The sequence below is a fragment of the Oratosquilla oratoria genome, chromosome 39 (genome assembly GCF_046742065.1).
Source record: "Oratosquilla oratoria isolate Oo_2021 chromosome 39, ASM4674206v1, whole genome shotgun sequence".
Classification (NCBI taxonomy): Eukaryota; Metazoa; Arthropoda; class Malacostraca; order Stomatopoda; family Squillidae; genus Oratosquilla; species Oratosquilla oratoria.
Window position 1 is genome coordinate 35401332 of NC_134815.1, and position 19968 is coordinate 35421299.

Below are 19968 nucleotides of genomic sequence, written 5' to 3' on the forward strand. Positions count from 1 at the left end.
TTAAGGGAGAGTGACTGGAGGAAGTGGATAGTTTTAGATACTTGGGTGCAAATGTGGCAGGAAAGGGTGAAGTGGAGGTGGAGGTAGAATGTAGATTGAGAGAAGCAAGTAAATGCCTTGATGGAATAAAAAGTGTAATGAGGAATAGATATTTGGGAATGGAGGCTAAGAGGAGACTGTATGAAGGAGTGATTGTGCCAACAGCACTGTATGGGGCAGAAACATGGAACATAAGAGAGGAGTTTGAATGTGTTTGAGATGAGGTGTCTGAGAAGTATGATGGGGGTTACTAGGCTGGATAGAGTGAGAAATGAGGAGATGAGGAGGAGAACAGGGGTGGTAAGGGAGTTGGGAGATAGGGTTGATGAAAGAGTATTAGGATGGTTTGGACAAATGGAAAGAATGAGTGAAGAAAGACTAGTAAAAGAGGTGTTGAAGGCAGATGTGGAGGGAGTGAACATGAGGGGGTCCTAGGATGAGATGGATGGATGGGGTGAAAGGGGCTTTGGGGAAGAGGGGAATGTCTGTTGAGGAAGGGTGGGAGAGGACAGAAGATAGAGGTGAATGGAGAATGGCTGTATAAGGATGATGTTGTGATGTATGAGGTGGATTGGGTGGGGGGATGGGGGGTGAGGTAGTATGTGTGAGCAAAATTTGATGCAGCCTGAAGGGATTTCTCCCCATCTTCTCCTTTTCTGCATGGGGGGATGGAGAGTGGGGGTCGCCAATTTAATGAAGTGGCCTTGCTGTGGATGTGCGTCTTGTGACACTGCTTCTGACCCAAGGCAGTGGACAAGATGCAGGGATGACCTGTCATCCAGGAGGTGCTAAGATAAGAGGGAGGGTGGAGTGTATTTAGGGATGGAATGGATGGGAGTGGTTTTATGCCTTTTTCTTTTTGGCTACCTCCCTTGTAAGGGGGAAGAGGCCTTGGTATATGTATGTATGTATACTACCTCACCCCCCATCCCCCACCCACTCCCCCTCATGCATCACAGCATCATCCATACACAACCATTCTCCATTCACTCCTATCTTCTGTCCTCTCCTGTCCTTCCTCAACAGATATTCCCCTCTTCCCCAAAGCCCCTTTTACCCCATCCATCCATCTCATCCTATGTCGACCCCTCATGTTCACCCCTTCCACCTCTGCCTTCCACATCTCTTTTACTAATCTTTCTTCACTCATTCTTTCCATGTGCCCAATAATGATCCCAATGAACAAGTAGAGTAAATTTATAACCACAAAATGATAGTGATACAATGTTAATACATTTTTTTGTTTTAACAGGTTAAGAATTGAGAAGTCAGATGAAGTCATCCACTTGGGCAGACTTCAATTTGACTCACTTGATGAGGCATCATTGTGGCTTTCTAATTATAATGAAGCTTCAAATAGAAAAAGCACTCTAGTAAGTTACTACTGTTTTATTGTTTAATCTTAGTTATTTTACAAGAATGATTAAAAAAATTGGGATTACCCACACTGAAGAGAGAAGTTATATGATCGCTATCTTTAGAACTGAAAGGTGTGCAAAAAATTGACAGAGAGAATCTATCAGTGTAGGATGAAAGAATATTGAAATAAACTGGTCTTGAAGAGGAAGATAAGTCTTGCAAAAGTAAAAGATAACAAGAAGGAATTAAATTTAGGAATTAGAAATGTATTTGAAGCTTTAAGAAATAATGAGTACACTACTGAGGGTATGAATTTTTAATTCATTGAATATCATTAGTGAATCTGTAGAGAAAGTAAGTAGTACAGAAAATTAGAGGATTGTGAATATTTTCAATTTCATGCCAACCATACAAGAACCAACCTCAAACTGCCAGGACACAGATCTAATCCAGAAATAAACAGAAACAATAATTGGGTAGTCAGTGAATGGAATAAAATTCTCACAGAATCAATGGTTACTTGTTTACTTATCTATTTGTGTCTTTTAAAGTACTTCACAATGTTTTAGAGACCAATAATGGGTACCTGTTTATGTACTTGTATGTGGTGATACTCTGTTATCAGTCCTCAAAATCTTTCAACATCCTCATCTCTATCTAAGGGTTTCCAGACCGGGGCCAAGGTCTCTGTCAACTTAGGATGTATTTTCTCGCATCTTCTTACATAAGGCATACTGACAACTAGTGACTTGTAATACTAAAATATGCCAATGACAAAGACAGAGTCCTATGTCACATGATTTACCTGCCTAGTTGTATTTACATGGTTGTATCTTAATGAAAAGGGGAGCGAAGCTTGTGGTGTCCCAGTTTTGTAATAATTTCTTGTATTGTTTTTGCACATACTGTTTTTTCATCCAATGTGTTTCATTTTTTTTATTTTTTTTTTTTATTGTTCTTAACCACTTCAGTACGGGACTTAAATCTCGCGGGCAGCTGCCAATGCCAGCCGTATGACGTGTCGTAATAATATTCGCATCATAAAATATTGTCACCGCTTATATCGATCGTTCTCTCTTTCACCCGCGAATTTTGAAAACCACAGAGAATGGGATTCAGGGCGCATTTGGGAGAATGTAAAAACACAGGGGCGACTACAATAAATATAATCAAGACGCCGATATGGCAGCGTCGCGAATCCACTTGCTCCTCATGACGCCTACGTGTGCAGCACCATATGGAAGGGGTTAAAAATGGAAACCCCTAAATCCAAGGACGCAACTAAAAGAAGCCTGGAAGACACAAAAATTGAAACTCCACTAGGAGTAGTGAGAAAAAAAATCATGCTTCGCTTCAACACCAAGAGAATATCAAAGACTAGACGTAAGTAGATTTTCTGGGTTTGAAAGGGAAGGAAATGGATTATTAAGAATAGAGATGGATAGAGAACCCAGATACAGGAACATAATGAGGAGTAGAGATCTAAGTGATATCGTAGACGAACTATTAGAACTTAAAAGCGAATATAAGATAATGTACCAGGAAGTATCAAACCTAAGGAAAGCCAACAAGGAAAACAATAGGGAGATAGACGAGTTGAAAAAGGAATTAAAACAGCTTAAGGGTGAGAATGAGAGGTTGAAAAGTGAGGATAATAGTAGGAACGAGGGTCTGAAACGAGAAATCAAAAGTCAAATGAAAGAAGTGACCAAAAAGGTGGAAGAAAAAATTAGGGAGAACGACCTACAGGAAATAAAAAAACAGTGGAAAATTGAGAAGGAAAGTCAGGAAATGTCTTTAAAGAAAATAATGAACAACAAGTAAAAGATAATACAAAAGAAACTGTAATTCAGGTTATTAAAGAGAAAAGTAACCTAGTTAGGGACACAGTGGATAGAAGAAGATGTATAGTAGTCTATGGCATTAAAGAAAAGCACAATGTACCAAGATACCAGAGGGAAAAGGAAGAAAAAGAGATTGCCAAAGAAATACTAAAGGAGTTACAAACAGATGAGTTAGGCTGGGACCGAGAAATCGAGGAAACTCATAGAATGGGCAGGTACTCTAAAGATAAGCTATATAGACCATTAAAAGTAAAACTTAGATCGCAATCAAGTGTAGAAGAAATTATAACTAGAACAATGAGACTAGCAAGTAGTGAACAGTACAAAAATATATGGATTAAAAAAGAAATGAGTGAGGAAGAAAAAGAGAAAGAAAAGGAACTTAGGAATGAGGCAAATGAAAGGAATGAGAATAGAACTGAAAAAGAAAAGGAGGAGTTTTTTTGGAGAGTGATAGACATGAGGCTGAGGAAAAAGTACATAGAGAAAATGGAAACAAAGAAGACAGAAGGGGAGGAGGAGAAAGGAAACTAAAAATAGCTTACACAAATATAGACGGAATAATCTCGGGAATAAACGAATTAAATGATTATCTAGTATTAGAAAAACCAGACATAATGGAAATTGTAGAAACCAAATTAAAGTTCATACTAACACCCCACACTGTGGGACAAGGAGAATATAACTGTTGGACAAAGAATAGAAAGAACAAACAGGGCGGAGGAGTTCTAATTTTGGTCAAGAAAGATTTAACTGTAGCAAAAATAACTGAAGGAAAAAATAATGTAGAATCAATTATAGTACAAGTCGAAGGTAAAAAAATGAAGAAAAGAAAATTTGCAGTGGTATATGTACCTCCTAAGACACAAGCCTGGTCAGAGAGGGATCACGCCGAGTTACTAGATGATACAAAGGAAGAACTAATTGAAACACTGAAGGATGGAGGAAATACAGTAATTATGGGTGACTTTAATTCAAAAGAAATATGCTGGGAAGATATGACAATGAAAGGGGGAGAGAAACACTGGGGCAATGTACTCCTTGACTTGACCATTGAATACACAATGACCCAGTGGATTAGAGAAAATACTAGATATAGAGGAAATGAAGAACCCTCAATATTGGACTTAATACTTACAACAGAACCTGAGATAATCGATAATATTATTTACAAAACTCCGATAGGAAAAAGTGACCATGTACTAATAGAAATGGAATTGAAAGAACAACCAGACCAAAGCAAAAATGTTAAACAGAATAGGAAGACCTATGTATAACAAAACAAACTTTGAGAAACTTAAAACATTCTTTCACAATGCAAACTGGGAAAAATTCCAAAACGAAGATACAGGGATAGAAGAAAAATGGAACATACTAAAAGAAATTTATAATGAAGGAGTGGACAAATTTGTACCACAACAAAAAATGGAAAAGGCATACATAAAGAACTGGTACAACAAAAGATGTAGTGAAGCAAAGGAAAAAAGGGACAAAGCTTGGAAAAAATGGAAAAGAGATAAGAAACAAAGCAAATGGCAAACATACATCAAACTAAGAAACGAATATGTAAAAATACGCAGAGATGAAAAGAGAAATTATGAAAAAAAGATAATAGACAAATGTAAAGAAGAACCCAAACTATTTTACAAATATGTAAGTGGAAAACTGAAAAACAAACAAGAAATAGAAAAACTGCGCCAAGATAAAAAGGAATTTACAGAAGAACTGGAAATGGCTAAAATAATGAACAACCACTTCAGATCAGTATTCACAATGGAAAACTCGCCTAACAGTGAAGTTAGAGAGAGAGAATTATCCCCAGCAATGAAAGAAATAAACGTAACACAAAAAGAAATCAGTGATCAAATTAAAACCCTGGATGTCAGAAAATCACATGGCTCAGACGGAATAGCAAACTGGATACTGAAAGAATGCATGGAAGAATTAACTGACAAAATATATGATATAATTAATTCATCAATTAACCCTTATTGCCCGGAGCACATATGTAAACAAAGCATTTGCTATGCGTTCATAAAAACAATGGATACAATGGCCCATACACTCACATTTTAATTTTATTTACAAATGTACTTGTTATTAAACATAATATGGATGATTATACATCAAAATAAAGCTTAGAGTCTGTATTTTCTTTTGATGAAAAGGAAACTAAGAAAAATTAATATGGATAATGAAAAAAAAATATTAGAATCAGAAAGTTGAAAGACAATTTCATCTTCACCACTAAAACACGCAGACGCCATGACTTTTGCAATGAGGCCGTCTTATATTTGCCTATTTCAAAGGTATTACGCACTGTATAACAATATCTATTATAAGTATTGTTCCTCAGATACTTATCTATTTTTCTATAACAATTTTTTTTCTGATTACGGCACTAATCACAAGAAAAAAAATGGGCAAAATATGTAAACTTTTCCGACGCACTTTGATCAGGAAAGCGAATGTGCCGCTACTGCTGATAAGATTCAATTTATAAGCCACCCTGTGATTGGTTGGCTGGACCACCTCGTGGAAATGATAGGCCAATGGTTGGTCTAGATACATCAAGTCTCGGCTCAGTGTAAACAAAGACGAATATCTTTAAGAACCGCGAAATTTAAACGGAGCCGAAATATCGTCATTAGGACTCTGTCGAACAAACCGATATCTCGGCTCTGTGTCCGATATGGGTTAAAGAAGGAAAAGTACCATTGGACTGGAAAAAAGCAAACATTGTACCAATTTATAAGGGAGGTGATAAGGAAGATCCATCTAACTACAGACTGGTCTCACTAACAAGCACAATAGCAAAATTTTGTGAAAGAGTGATCAAAAACAGATGGGTTAAGTACCTGGAAGAAAAATCTATACTGAACCCAAATCAATTTGGATTTAGACAAGGGAGATCCTGTACAACAAATCTGATTTGCTTTTACTCAAGATTAGTAGACATAATAGAAGAAAGAGATGGATGGGCAGACTGTGCTTTTCTGGACCTGCAAAAGGCATTCGATAAGGTACCTCATAGGAAACTAATAAATAAGATAGAGTCAAAAGATGGCATCAGAGGAAAATTATTGGAATGGATGAAAGACTTTCTGATTGGGAGGAAAATGAGAGTTGTAATTAGAGAAAAATTCTCCAACTGGGAAGAAGTAAAAAGCGGGGTCCCGCAAGGATCAGTACTGGCCCCGATCATGTTCGCTGTATACATTAATGACATGAATGAAGGCGTGGAGTGCTATATAAATTTTTTTGCAGATGATGCAAAATTACTCAAGAAGGTAAAAACGGAAGTGGACTGCAACTCATTGCAACAAGATCTGGACACAATATGGAATTGGACTCAAAAGTGGGAAGTAAAATTCAATATTAAGAAATGCAGCATAATGGAATTTGGAAAGAGTAAAAATAGAATATCAAAAGATTACAGAATTGGGGAAGAAAAAATAAATAAAACAAACTATGAAAAAGATCTTGGAGTGATGATTGGAAAGAAAATGAAACCAGATAAGCATATAAACAAGATGTTCGGAGAAACCTACAACTTATTGAGAGCAATCAAAGTGGCATTTACCTATATGGACGAAGAAATGACAAGGAAAATACTTACTACACTAATAAGACCAAAACTCGAGTATGCAGCATCACTTTGGACACCCAGTACCAAAAAGAATATTAAGAAACTAGAAAGATTACAAAGAGCGACAACAAAACTAGCACCGACACTCGTTGAATTAACATATGAGCAAAGACTATCCAAACTGAACCTACCAACTCTGGAACAAAGAAGAGAAAGAGGAGATTTGCTAACTATCTACAGAATAATGAAAGGAATGGAAGTTTTAGACAGGAACGACCTATTAATGTGGGACAACGGTAAAACAAGAGGACACGGAAAAAAATTGAAAAAGGATAGTTATAGAAAAAACTTGAAAAGGAACAGTTTCCCACACAGAGCGATAAATACATGGAACAAATTAGACAACAAAACAGTATGTGCTAACACTATAGAAGATTTTAAGACAAAACTTGATGCGGAGAGATACAAAGACAGGTCACCACGAGCATAGCTCCCCTCCCGTATATTACAACTAGGTAAATACATAATTTGTAAGTTTGTATTACATATTGCCTCCACCAAGAGGGGGAAAAAAGCATTTATTGGTTTGACAGTTGGCAAGTTACCATATTTTTATAGAATCTATAAGGTGATGTTTTGGGTGGAACTTATTTATTGAATGGATTTAAATATGATTTGAAAACCTTATGTGCTCACATTTTATATGTGCTCTTGTTGTAAAACTTTTGTGCATAAGCACAGCTTAGAGGGAATGTTGCACATGAGGAAACAGCGTCTTTGGGCTGATAAACATTGCGTGTTTGTCTGAATATAGATAACATTTCTGAGACTGAGGTGGATTTGTTGTTGAATTCCTCTAAGAGGGGCAAGAAGGTGTCCTCAGGTCATGAAAAATCATCGATATTTAACCCCTTCCATACGGTGCCGCACACGTAGGCGTCATGAGGAGCAAGTGGATTCGCGACGCTGCCATATCGGCGTCTTGATTATATTTATTGTAGTCGCCCCTGTGTTTTTACATTCTCCCAAATGCGCCCTGAATCCCATTCTCTGCGGTTTTCAAAATTCGCGGGTGAAAGAGAGAACAATCGATATAAGCGGCGACTATATTTTATGATGCGAATATTATTACGTTACGTCATACGGCTGGCATTGGCTGCTGCCTGCGAGATAAAAGTCCCGTACTGAAGTGGTTAATGGGTGTTTTGTCCTGAGTCTTGCTGATTTGGACATATGGGAGTTAGTGCATCTGTTACATTTGGAATGCATGTCCACAGCTGTCAGTAAGGTAGAAGAATTAGAGCCCTGGGGAGAGGTATGGGTGGTGATGCAATTTGTGCTAGCAGCTGGTGCATCCTCGTGTGATGAAGTGGAGTGAATTTGAAGGGGGGGAGGGGGGTAGAATCAGTTGATGCAGAATCATGTTCTGCCTGCTTGATCAAATGCATGTGTTTTACTTTGTGAGAATTTGCTGATGGCAGTGCAGGGAGGAAATGATTTGCATAAATGATACCATTTTGAGCAGGGTAAATAACTATGTTATGTTACTTCATCAATGTTAAACCTATGAAGATATCAGCAGGAAAGTAAATGTCAGCTACACAGGTACTAGAATGGATGGGCACTCATCTTTAATGCTAATGTCTAGGGAGAATTTACTCATGATCAGGAATGGTACACCATCTACATTGCAAAAGTTGACATTGGGGTTCCAAAATGATGACACGTTTTGTTGCAGTGCAGAATTTATGGAAACTGTGTGTTGACATGTTAACTGGGGAACCCGCGTCTAGAAAGATTGTCATTTCAGTGTTGCTAGATGTAGCATTGAATGTTAAGGAATGGGAAGACATTTCTGGGATATCCAGGGTATGTACAGGTAGAGTTGATGAGTGAATTTTTGGGTATGGAATAATTGTCCTTGGTGTGCACTAAGTCATTGTATTTTGTAGTCATAAAGGAGATATGTTATGTGAATGCCTTGCAGATGTGTTGTGTGAATGCCTTGCAGAAGAGTGATCTGGGGCTTCTGGTCTGTGTTGCCTCCATGCTAACAGCACATGGCAACAATCACTTGAGTGAAAACATGTACCATGATAATCGCAGTATCAGTTTTGTTGTGAAGGGTTTCTGTGTTAACATGTGTTTATGAGGTGTTTTAGTTTGTGGCAGTATGTACAAACCATATGTGTTCTTGAAGAAGAGCATTGGCATGAGCGATGTTGACTGTGAGATGTATGTGTTGATTTCGTGTTATGTGAGGGGGAATCTGGGCTATTGTGTTGGTGGGTGCAATGGGTACTGACTGGCTCTTGATCTAGGTGATAACTTTGTGTCAGAGAATTTCCTGGGGAATTTGCCTAGTGTGATACCTGGTGTGAATGGAATAGTGCTAACTTTCTGGAGTGTTTTTGAGTATAATTGGGAGAGTTTTCAAAAGTATGCCATGAGTAAGATGTGTTCCAATGAAATTTTGTCTTCTGAGACCCAGTCGAGTTTTTGAGGCTTTCTCTGAATTCGCTTTTAAATGTTGAATTAATTTTGACAGTTTTCTCTTGGGTGTGGTGTGGACCATGATTGTAAGTTCTAGCCAAAGAGTATAAGGGGAAAGTGATCCAAGTGACTCAAATGAAGCAAAGGACTTTTTAAAGTGTTCTATAAATTCCTGATAATTTGAGGCTTCAAATAAGTCAAACTGAATGATATCACCAGTTAATGTGTTATTCTTATCTATTCTGGATGTTAATATTGAGATTTTGCCTTAGTCTATCTCTGATTCAACCTTAGAGAGGAAAGTATGTACAGGAATTTCCTTGCTGTTAAAGAGCCTTAATGTTGCCTCATCCTAGACTATGGTGATAAGATTTTGTGTTGTCATAGTATTTTGAGTAGCAGTGAACTTTCTGAAGAGGTGTATTGGAAGTGAACATAGAATGGCTGTATGTACAGGGTTGGTATGTCGAGTCAGAGAGGGGTTTGGACATGTTCATGGACTAACTGATAATAAAAAGGGCATAGAGACTGTATGCCTCCTAGGTGATAATGAGAATGGGAAAATATCTACTTACCCAAGATGATGTAGGGAATGGCTCTAAACTGATGATGCAGTGGGACGAATCGGTGGTAAGACGCACTGCTGGAAACATGGGGGAGGAGTTAGTACAATGTATTGGCTGGTGAGTGAATAAAATATAAAATTTTACATATAAAAAATGAGGAATGAGATAAATGGAAGTGTGCACCTGTGTAAAGCTAGATGCAGGATGAGTGTTAGCATACCCGTGTGAAGCTAGATACAGGATGAGCAGCATTGGTGGGCAGTATAGCAAAGAGCATTGGTTGATGATGCAGTTAACAGCATTGGAGCATTGGTGCACCTGTGCAAGGCTATATGCATGACAAGGAGCATTGGTTGGTGATGCAGCAAAGAGCGTTGGAGTGTTGCCTGGTGATGCAGCAAAAAGCATTGGAGCTTTGGCTCATAAGTAGATGATGGACAAAGAGCGTTGGTGCTTCAGAGGAATTATTGTTGAACTTCTAATCCGTAACTGCTGCTGCCAGAATGTAGATTTGTAGAGTGGAATTTTGTATCCCACCACTGCCACCAGAATGTAGATTTGTAGTTAGAATCTGCATTAGATGTTTTGTTTTAATGTTTCAGTTTTCTCTGCTTTACAAACATGAAGCAACCTCTGAGGAAAACTTGGGGAGTTGCCAAAATTCTATTTACAAATTTTATTTACAAGTGTTGACATATGCTGTTGGGAAAAGGTTGGTAGAGTTGGATGGTGATGTGTATTGTTTTGCCAGGTGATTAGGCATAGTCCGAAGTACCTGGCTTCTCTGGTCACTGTCAGATCCGAGGACAAAGGAGTGTCCCTTGGGAAGGAGATCCGGGCACAATAGTGGGTCCCTTGAGAGTTGGCTGAAGATGTTGGAGTTCTCTGTAGTAACCTAGTTGTATTATATGGGAAGGAAGCTATGTTCGTGGTGACCCATCTTTGTATCTCTCAGCATCAAGTTTTTTCTTAGAATCTTGAATAGTGTTTGCACATACTGTTTCTTTGTCTAATTTGTTCCAAGTATCTATCACCCTGTGTGGGAAGCTATTTTCTTTTTGATCTCTTCTGAAATGATCTTTTTTTAGTTTCTTTTCGTGTCCTCTTGTTTTTCCATTGTCCCATTTTAATAAATCATTCTAATCTAAGATTTCCATTCCCTTCATAATTCTATAGATAGTTAGTAGGTCTCCTCTTTTCCTTCTTTGTTCCAGAGTTGGTAATTCTAATTTGGACAGTCTTTGTTCATATGTCATTTTGGAAAGAGTTGGTGCCAGTTTTGTTGTTGCTCTTTGTATTCTTTCTAATTTTTTAAAATTCTTATTGGTACTGGGTGTCCATAGTGTTGGTGCGTATTAGAGTTTTGGTCTTATTAGTGTAGTTAAATTTTTTTATCATTTCCTCGTCCAAATAGGCAAATGCCACTTTTATTGACCTCAATAAATTGTAGGTTTCTCCGATTATTTTATTGATATGCTTATCGGTGTCAAGTCTTTGCTGATCATCACTCCAAGGTCTTTTTCCGAGTTTACTTTTTTGACCTCTTCCCCACCAATTTTATAATCTCGATATTCTGTTTTTACTTTTTCCAAATTCCATTATACTACATTTCTTGATATTGAATTTCACTTCCCACTTTTGAGTCCATTTCCAGATCCTGTCCAAGTCTTGTTGTAATGAGTTGCAATTCTACTCAGTTTTTACTTTTTTTTTAGTATTTTTGCGTCGTCTACTAAGAAATTCATATAACACTCCACTCCTTCATCCATGTCATTTATGTATATGGCAAACATGATCGGGGCCAGTACTGATCCCTGTCATTCCATATGTGTGCGTGCATGCATGTGCACACTAGACATCTAAAGGATTGACTTTTCCTTTCAATCATCTTGTAACAAATGTATTGTAATTATTATAATTAAACCTGTAAGATAATACACTTGTATTGGAAAAATTTGGTAGCTTGCATGGCTGAGAATATAAGGCATTGGCATAAGAATGTAGATCTATACATTATGTTGTAGTGTGATCCGCTGGCTGTAATACAAAGAAAATAATATATCTATATGATACACAGAACTCCTTCCCCTCCATCTTAATCCATAGCTAAACAGTGGGCATCCAGAGGTCACAGCTATGCTAACTCTAAGCCTGACCACTTTATATAATTTTGGGTTGGGGATGCTTGGCACCTTGCATGGAAACCTGTCGACTGGAGTGCTTTAGTTAGAAATCTTTATAACACTTTGATCCCCAAATACATCACCATAAAAACTACGAAGGACTACCATATAACAAACTAGTGACAATATTGCATTATCAACATATATCAATGTAAGGGAGGAGGAGTAAAGAAAGAACCGACCTGTCGACTGGAGTGCTGTAGTTAGAATGACTCCAGCTTCCGTGGGTGATGCTGTGCTCCTCCCAATCGGTATCCTGTTACTTAACCCTGCCAATGGTTTTGTTGCAAGGCAATGGAAGGAAATATTAGATCCTTTAGATGTCTTGTGTGCACAGGTGTGCACTCATGCATTAGCTACAGAAGATAAGGTCTCACATCTCCAGAGAACTCCCGTGGGACTACCTGTTGTGTTTGACCATGTGTATGTTAATAGTACCATTGGCAACTGCCAGAGCTTTCCTCAGGGAATGTTCTGAGAAGTAAATCAGCCTAGACCGAGAGAATAGAGCCAACAGACTACAGCTTCATTTGCCTCAATACCTCCAAACTCGGTGTAGAACAAACACAGATCTACAGTTTCGTCTATCTAATCCCATGTACTTTGTCAACCATTCCAATTAGGTCACTCACATCAGGCACTCCCAACCTTCCACATTCCCCACAATACAGGATTACCCCAGTTACTCACTCAAAAATGTGAAAATTTTGCCCATAAACAATCTCTAGTTCTGTGTGTATGGCCCCGGACTATCTACCCCCAGGTTGGGGCCTGCATCTTCTCCCACTAAAACTGAGAGGGTGCAGTAGAGGTGGAAAAGTGGTACTGCCCATGGGAAATGTCACATATGCATTTTGGGAAAGGCCTCAAAGAGGTGATATGTCCCACAGCCTACATCTAATTAGATTAAATTAGAATCCTGACATTACATTATATAAATTGTTATGTAAATGTGTTATGTAATGTTCATCCCACCACATAACTATGTAATATGTTATGAAATATATAATGTTCATGCTTGATGCCTGTGTACCATGATATATTTAAGATAAAATTGGTCATAACTTGTTTAAGATATAGTATGATAAAATGTGGAATTATAGAAAAACTGAAACTTAGAACTTTAGCCACAAACCTCTCAAGTAGAAAATGATGTGAAGTTGCAGTAGAGGAGCACAAGAAATGGCCATGATGCGACCCAGGGTCAGAGGTCGTGGATGAAGATGGCACATTGAAGTTGCTCCATCATCAAATAAATGTGTCTTTTCATGCAGATATTAGATAACTAATGATAAATTGTTGTTGTTGTTGTTGTTCCCTAGACTATCCGAGCAGTCCTGTCTCCCCAAGGAATGCCACAGCCGAAACTGGGTTTTCCCACAAATCCTTTATAGAGTGTATGTTGTGTTGTTTGCGTGCATGATTGTGTATAATGCACTCTTCCATTATGTGTTGTTGTTGTTGTTGTCGTTCCCTAGACTGTCTGTCCGAGCAGTCCCGTCTCCCCAAGGAAGGCCACAGCCGAAACTGGGTTTTCCCACAAATCCTTTATAGAGTGTATGTTGTGTTGTTTGCGTGCATGATTGTGTATAATGCAGTCTTCCATTATGTGTTGTATGGTATGGGGTGAAGTGTTACATCCTGGGCAGCTGTTCACAACACGGTCGTCCAGCCTCTTCTACGTCGTGGGACCACCCCCCAACCCCAAGAGTTGGGGGCCAATCAGCAGCAACCACCCCTGGCCATCAGCTCTACGCAGATGGCACCGATCCCCAAGGAGGAACTACGCCTACCTGGGGGAGTACCACAATCCATTATGTGTTGTATGGTATGGGGTGAAGTGTTACATCCTGGGCAGTTGTTCACAACGCGGTCATCCAGCCTCTTCTGGTAGCTTAGAAGTGCTGGGTGGTGGCCGCACCGCAGTCTGGCCAGGTGGACTCTGTCCTTTCATGGGAGGGAGGATTCAGAAGGGTGGATATCAGGGGGTCTGGCATGCAGCAATGTGTTGTCTTTCAGTGTGTTAATGGAGCGGTGAGTGATATGATTATGAATATGTTTCCGGAGGCTGGTATTTGGTGGTTGTGGAGGAAGAGAGGAGAGTATCTGTGTGTGATATAGGTCTTTGGGTGTTGTTTTAATGTTTCTCGGTGTGTGTATGTGTGTTCTGCTATGTAGTGTAGTGGGTGTGATGTGTTTGTGGTGGCTGCGGCAAGTGTTTGTGTGCCTCTCATGTCGAGGTGGTCCTTGACTTTGAGGACTTTTGTTTCATTGTGTAAATGGTCTGTAGGTGTTGTATTTGTGCAGCCAGTAATTGTTTTTAGGGCTTTGTTTTGTATGATTTGAAGGGTGTTGTGGTGTGTCTCACTGAGATTAGGAGCCCATGCAGGACTCGCATAATTCATCACTGAGCGTATGCATTGTTTGTATATTGTTGTATTAGTTTCTTTGTTTTGTCCAAATGTTGTTCCAGTGATTGACTTAAGTGCATTAAGTCTAGGTGTGCATTTGTTTTTTATGTTTGTGATGTGTTGTTTGAAAGACATGGATGTATCGTATGTTACACCAAGAATTGTCGGTGTGTTTGTGTGTGGTATTAGAGTGTTGTTGATGTAGAGATGGGGTATGTATTTGTGTTCTTTTGTCCAGTTGGTGAGAAATGTTGCTGTAGATTTGGTTGGAGGTATTTTGAGTCTGTTTGTGATGAACCATGTGTTGAGTGTATCAAGGTATGGCTGGATTATTTCTGCAGCTTTGTCTGTGTTACGATGTGTGCATGTGATTGTTATGTCGTCTGCGTAGGAAGAGATTTGTATTTCTGAGGTGTCTGCTGTAGGTGTGTCATGCATGTATAGATTAAAGAGCGTGGGGGATAGAACAAAGCCCTGTGGTACTCCATTCTTAATGTTTCTGATGTGCGATGATTGGCCATTATATGACACATAAGCATTCCTACCTGCCAAATAATTGGCCAGCCATCTTTTGGTGTTATGTCTGTGTTATATATTTGATTTGTTAGATTGTGGCGGGGATAGCATCAGAAGCTTTACTAATGTCTAATGTTATAAGAAGTGTTCTGTGGTGGGGCCTATCTGAATTGGTGCCATCTAAAATTCTTTGTGTGAGGTTTATCAGAAGAGTGTTTGTGGAGTGTAGTGGCCTAAAACCATGTTGTGAGTCAGCAAGGGGAATATGTGGTGTGACAAGTTGAAGTATTAGGCGTTCAATGACTTTAGAGGGGGTGCAGAGAAGTGTGATTGGGCGGTACGATGTTGGGATTGTTGGGTCTTTCTTCAGTTTTGGAATGGTGATTATTTTACCATGCTTCCATATGTTGGGTATAGTGTTGTGTGAATAGCTGTAGTTTGCAATGTTTGTGAGTGTGTGTATACCTTGTGGTCCAATGTGTTTTAGGTGGATGTTACTTATGTCATCAGGGCCACAGGGAGATGAGTGCTTGAGATTATGTATTATGTGTTTTGTCTGACTGTCTATGAAGGGTGTATAGTCTGAGTCTGTGGGAAAGTCTTTCTCACGTCGAATAGTGCGTCGGTCATCAGGGTGAGAAGTGAGATGGCTTGTCTGTGCAAAATGATTTATGAGTGTGTTTGCTTGTTGTCTGTCTGAGGGTAGATTGTCTATTGTTGTGATTATTGCTGCATGAGAGCATGTTGTGTTACTGTTGGATAGGGTAATGCTGTTGAGTGTTTTGTACAATTTGCTGGTGTTTGTTTTGTGATCAAGTGTATTGATAAAATTTTGCCAATTTCGTGTTTTTTGTTCGTGTATTTTATTGGCAATCACAGTGTTTAGTGTTTGTATTTGGTCTGCTATGTTTTGAGGGATAGGTGTGGGGGTATTGTGTTTAAGTGTGTCTCGTCTAATAAATTGTAAACCTTCCTCATACAAAATAAAGATATAAGACAAATATGTGAAGGCAGGTAAATAGGAAAATAGACTAGGCTTAGAGAAATAAGATTCTTGGCAAGTGCCACACATATAAATAGGGTTGCATGCTATATCTTGTGTGTGTGCCCTCATACCCCTATAATTTATAAGTAAAAAGTAGTTATATATTTTCTAACTTTGCCTTTTCCTTAAATCCGGGGAAAATGGAACGAACTAGTATAAAAAAAAGGGGAAATAGGCACGCAGCCAATGGATTGATAGGATTGTTCAAATCATGGCCAGGTTTGAGATTTGAGACAGTAAATCAACAAACAACACCAGAACATGGCATTCACACTTTAACCACATAGGCAACAATCCAGTGTTTCTTCCCAAACAGATCTAAAGAAGCGGCCAAGGATTGTTGCCAGCCACTATGGGACTGCAGGTTTCCAGTCACCAAAACTTGAGGCAATAATTACAATAACATATACAATTTTTTTTTTCTGGATCTGACTTTGTTATAGACTAAAATGTCTTCTGTTGGCATATTTTGTCATTGCAATCAATTTAACAGGACTGTTAGAAAAAGTAAGGAGCAGGCCAAAGAATGATGCTAAATTTTTTCTTCACACAGAACCAGGATGAAAAAATTGCAAAGGAAATAAGTGACCTAGTAAATTACTTTGAACCATCTCCCTACAAATTAACCAACAATTTCAGACAAGTGACTTCATTTAATGAAGTTCAGGCTGATAAAATTGATGACCAGGAAATGCTCAAATTCCATATGGTAAGTAACCATCTTTGAGTTTAATTGCAAAAATGGTGTGTCTGTCTGAGGTAAGATGTTATTTTTACTTGATTACATGTGCATTAAAGATTACTTCTTAATTCATAATGGTCACATATAAGTTATATTAAGTTGGGTTGTTATATGTTTAGGCAATCAATAAATGAAAATTGGAAAATGAGAACAATCCCAATATTGCAAAACAACTAGGAAGATGATAAGCACAAAGATATATCAGATGGATTACAATACAAAGGGGAGCAACCAAACTGGTCCCAGCCTGTCAGATGAACCAAATGAAAAAAAAAAAAAATTAAAACACTGAATGTACTAATTTTGAAAAATCAAAAGGGAAGAGGTGATATGATTATAGTAATCAAGTCACTAAAGGGGATAGACTACACTGACAAGATATCTCTTGATTAGGAATAGGAGTTTATGAGGTTATGAGAATAGATTAAGGAAGATTACATGTCTAAAGGATATGAAGAAATACAGTCTTCTATATAGATACATAATATTTGGAACAGCTTAGGTGATATAGCCCAAACTGGAACAGTAAATAAATTAATATCTTAATATGGTAATTGGAAATGAAGCATATAAGCAAAGTTGAAACCCTGTACATGAATCTGAAGTTAAGTAAGATAAATTGGAGGATAGGAAATAGGATCCCACAATTGTTGCTCTTGTATACTACAATTAGGTAAATACAGTCGAACCTCAAAAGCCTGGACCCCGAATGCCCGGACCCTCGTATGACCGGTCGAAATGAACAAAGGGCGGACTTTTCAAGCAAAGTTCCCTATTTTTCCGGTAGGTGGCAGCGACGGCCGTACACGTGTACTCAAACCCGGCTCAGTCAAGCCGCCACCAGGGCTTCCGTTTCGTAGAATTTTGTACCAAAATGTAGTAAAATAGCGTTATGTGGCAACTGCACAAGGACATATGGAAACTTTTTCTACATATCAGCGGGCTGTTAAAAACATTCAAAAACTCAAACTTTTGTTTAAAAATCATAGAACTAGTTATCAAATAATAAATGGTACATCAAAATATGACTTTTATTTGTAATTGTTACTTATAAAATATTATACCCCAAAAGATATGTTTTTACGGTGTAGAAAAAAATTCTACGCTAAAGTTTCAGCTTTCTTTTAGCGATAATAATATAAAAAAATAATTTTTATATCTTACTGAATATGTTAGGGCATGGGGGCATTATATACATTCAAGAATAAAAAAACTAGAACCAACATTTTGTTAAAGTTTGACAAGTATATCTTGCTATGGAAGTCTGCACACGCCCGAGAAAAATGTATGCCCCGGTATGGCAACACTCCCATTCTACACGGCAGTGTAGAAAACGCGGCAACCCTGGCCGCCACCACTGTCCCGCGTGCATACCTTCCGATATTTACAGTGTACTTAATAAAAAATACAGTACAGTACACTGTATTTACAGTACATTTACATGCCTGTATTACAGTTATTACAGAATTATTAGTATTATAGCATTATTATTACAGTATTGTTATTATTACAGTGTTAGAGTATTATTCTTATGTGTTTCTATGCCATATCATACATTACCTATACGTATACCACTACGAAAATCTACGGGTGTTAGGGCGATATTTTCGATGACCGGACTTTTGGCATGACCGGACCACCCATCCCCCCAATTAGTCCGGGCTTTCGAGGTTCGACTGTACAGTGGTACCTTTATTTACGAGATTAATCTGTTCTGTACACCTCTGCATAAATAGAAAGTCACTTAAATGTAAATGCTATTTCCCATTGAAATCAATGTTAATTCAATTAATTCGTGATGCTGGTTTTCTTACGAGCACCAGCTTCAGTAGGACTTCTCACCTGTTTTGGAGGCATTTTAAAGGCACAAACAGTACAATACCAAGGGGTAGGTACTGAATGAAGGACCATTTATGCACACAACAAACAAAGATGGCTGGAGGAGACACAACACAGCGCATGAATAGTGACATGAGCAAGAGTGCAGCACGGGATTCGATTTTTTGCACAGTAATAGACACCGATGTGCCTGCGTGAATAGAAATTTTCCATGTAAATAGCAACAAGATTTTCCTCATAATTTGACCCTGTAAATAGAATTTCGCGAACATAAGGGCATGCGTAAATAGAGGTACCACTGTATAGGGCAGACTTACAAACTATTGATGATCATAAAACTAATGTTCCACTATATGTACAAGGATTTGATAGGAAATAAATATGATTCATTCTAGCCTAGAATGTGCTGCAATGCCCTGGTTGTTACAACAAAGAAGAAAGCTATTATTAAAATAGAAAATATTCAAAGCTGCCTCCAGCTCTTTTTAATGAAACACGTAAAGAATGAATATACTGGAACTGCCAACATTAGAAGAGGAGAGAAAGTTTTTCATTTGATAGCAGTGTTTAAATTCATAAATGGAGCAGATGCAGTTGGCAAATAGGACCTCATAGTGTGGGATCAGAGGGGAAAAAATCTAATGAAGATTCAAAATGATTTTCCATATTGAAATACTGATTTGTGAGATGGTTTGGAAATAGGAATAGTAGTGAAATAACACTGAAGAATTTTAAAGTAAGAATTGACCATAACTCTTATTCTATACACTATTACTAGGAGGGACCAATGACAGGTTATCCTGCAGAATGGACACTGGAGCTGGTCATTCCTAAAGCCTGTCAACCTCCTCACCTTCAGGAGATACATTCCTGAGGAGCTGACACTTAGACTCTGGACTGGACCCAAGATCTCAAATTTATTTACTTTTTTTTCAGGAAAGTTTTAGCAGAATTTATCCACACTGGTCAAGAGTTGCTTCAGCAAACTATAATCCTGTCCCACTATGGAACAAGGGGTGTCAGCTTGTTTCACTTAATTACCAAATAGATGGTAAGATTTTTTTCACTTTATATATATATAAAAAATTGATAATGTAACACAAAAAGATACTAAGAAAAATTGAAACAATAGGTGGTGTACAAGGAAAGTTACTGAATAGGATGGAAAATTTCTTGAACAGGAGAAAAATGAGGGGGGTACTTAAGAGACAAAAACTTTACCTGGAAAGAAATGATAAGTGGAGTCCCACAAGGTTCTGTATTGGCTCTGATAATGTTTGCCATATACAGTATGTAAATGACATGGATGAAGGTGTGGAATGTTAATAAACTTTTTTGCAGA

General features: G+C 38.2%; 2 protein-coding genes across 4 annotated transcripts in view; one reads left to right on the forward strand and one right to left on the reverse strand.

Annotated features, from left to right (window-relative positions):
- The window catches only part of LOC143020359 (uncharacterized), a 203972-nt gene extending 192697 nt beyond the window's left edge, over positions 1-11275 (reverse strand). For both annotated transcript variants that reach the window (XR_012965897.1, XM_076176729.1), the window contains exon 1: positions 9900-11275. Coding sequence is in view for 1 of the 2 variants with exons in the window: in XM_076176729.1 (XP_076032844.1) it covers positions 9900-10298 (399 nt within the window). In the remaining variant the exon portion in view is untranslated. The remainder of the gene's footprint in view (positions 1-9899) is intronic.
- Positions 1-19968, forward strand: part of sl (small wing phospholipase C gamma 1) — a 182958-nt gene that overhangs the window by 144581 nt on the left and 18409 nt on the right. For both annotated transcript variants that reach the window (XR_012965896.1, XM_076176720.1), the window contains exons 18-20: positions 1292-1412; positions 16599-16754; positions 19563-19677. Coding sequence is in view for 1 of the 2 variants with exons in the window: in XM_076176720.1 (XP_076032835.1) it covers positions 1292-1412; positions 16599-16754; positions 19563-19677 (392 nt within the window). In the remaining variant the exon portion in view is untranslated. The remainder of the gene's footprint in view (positions 1-1291; positions 1413-16598; positions 16755-19562; positions 19678-19968) is intronic.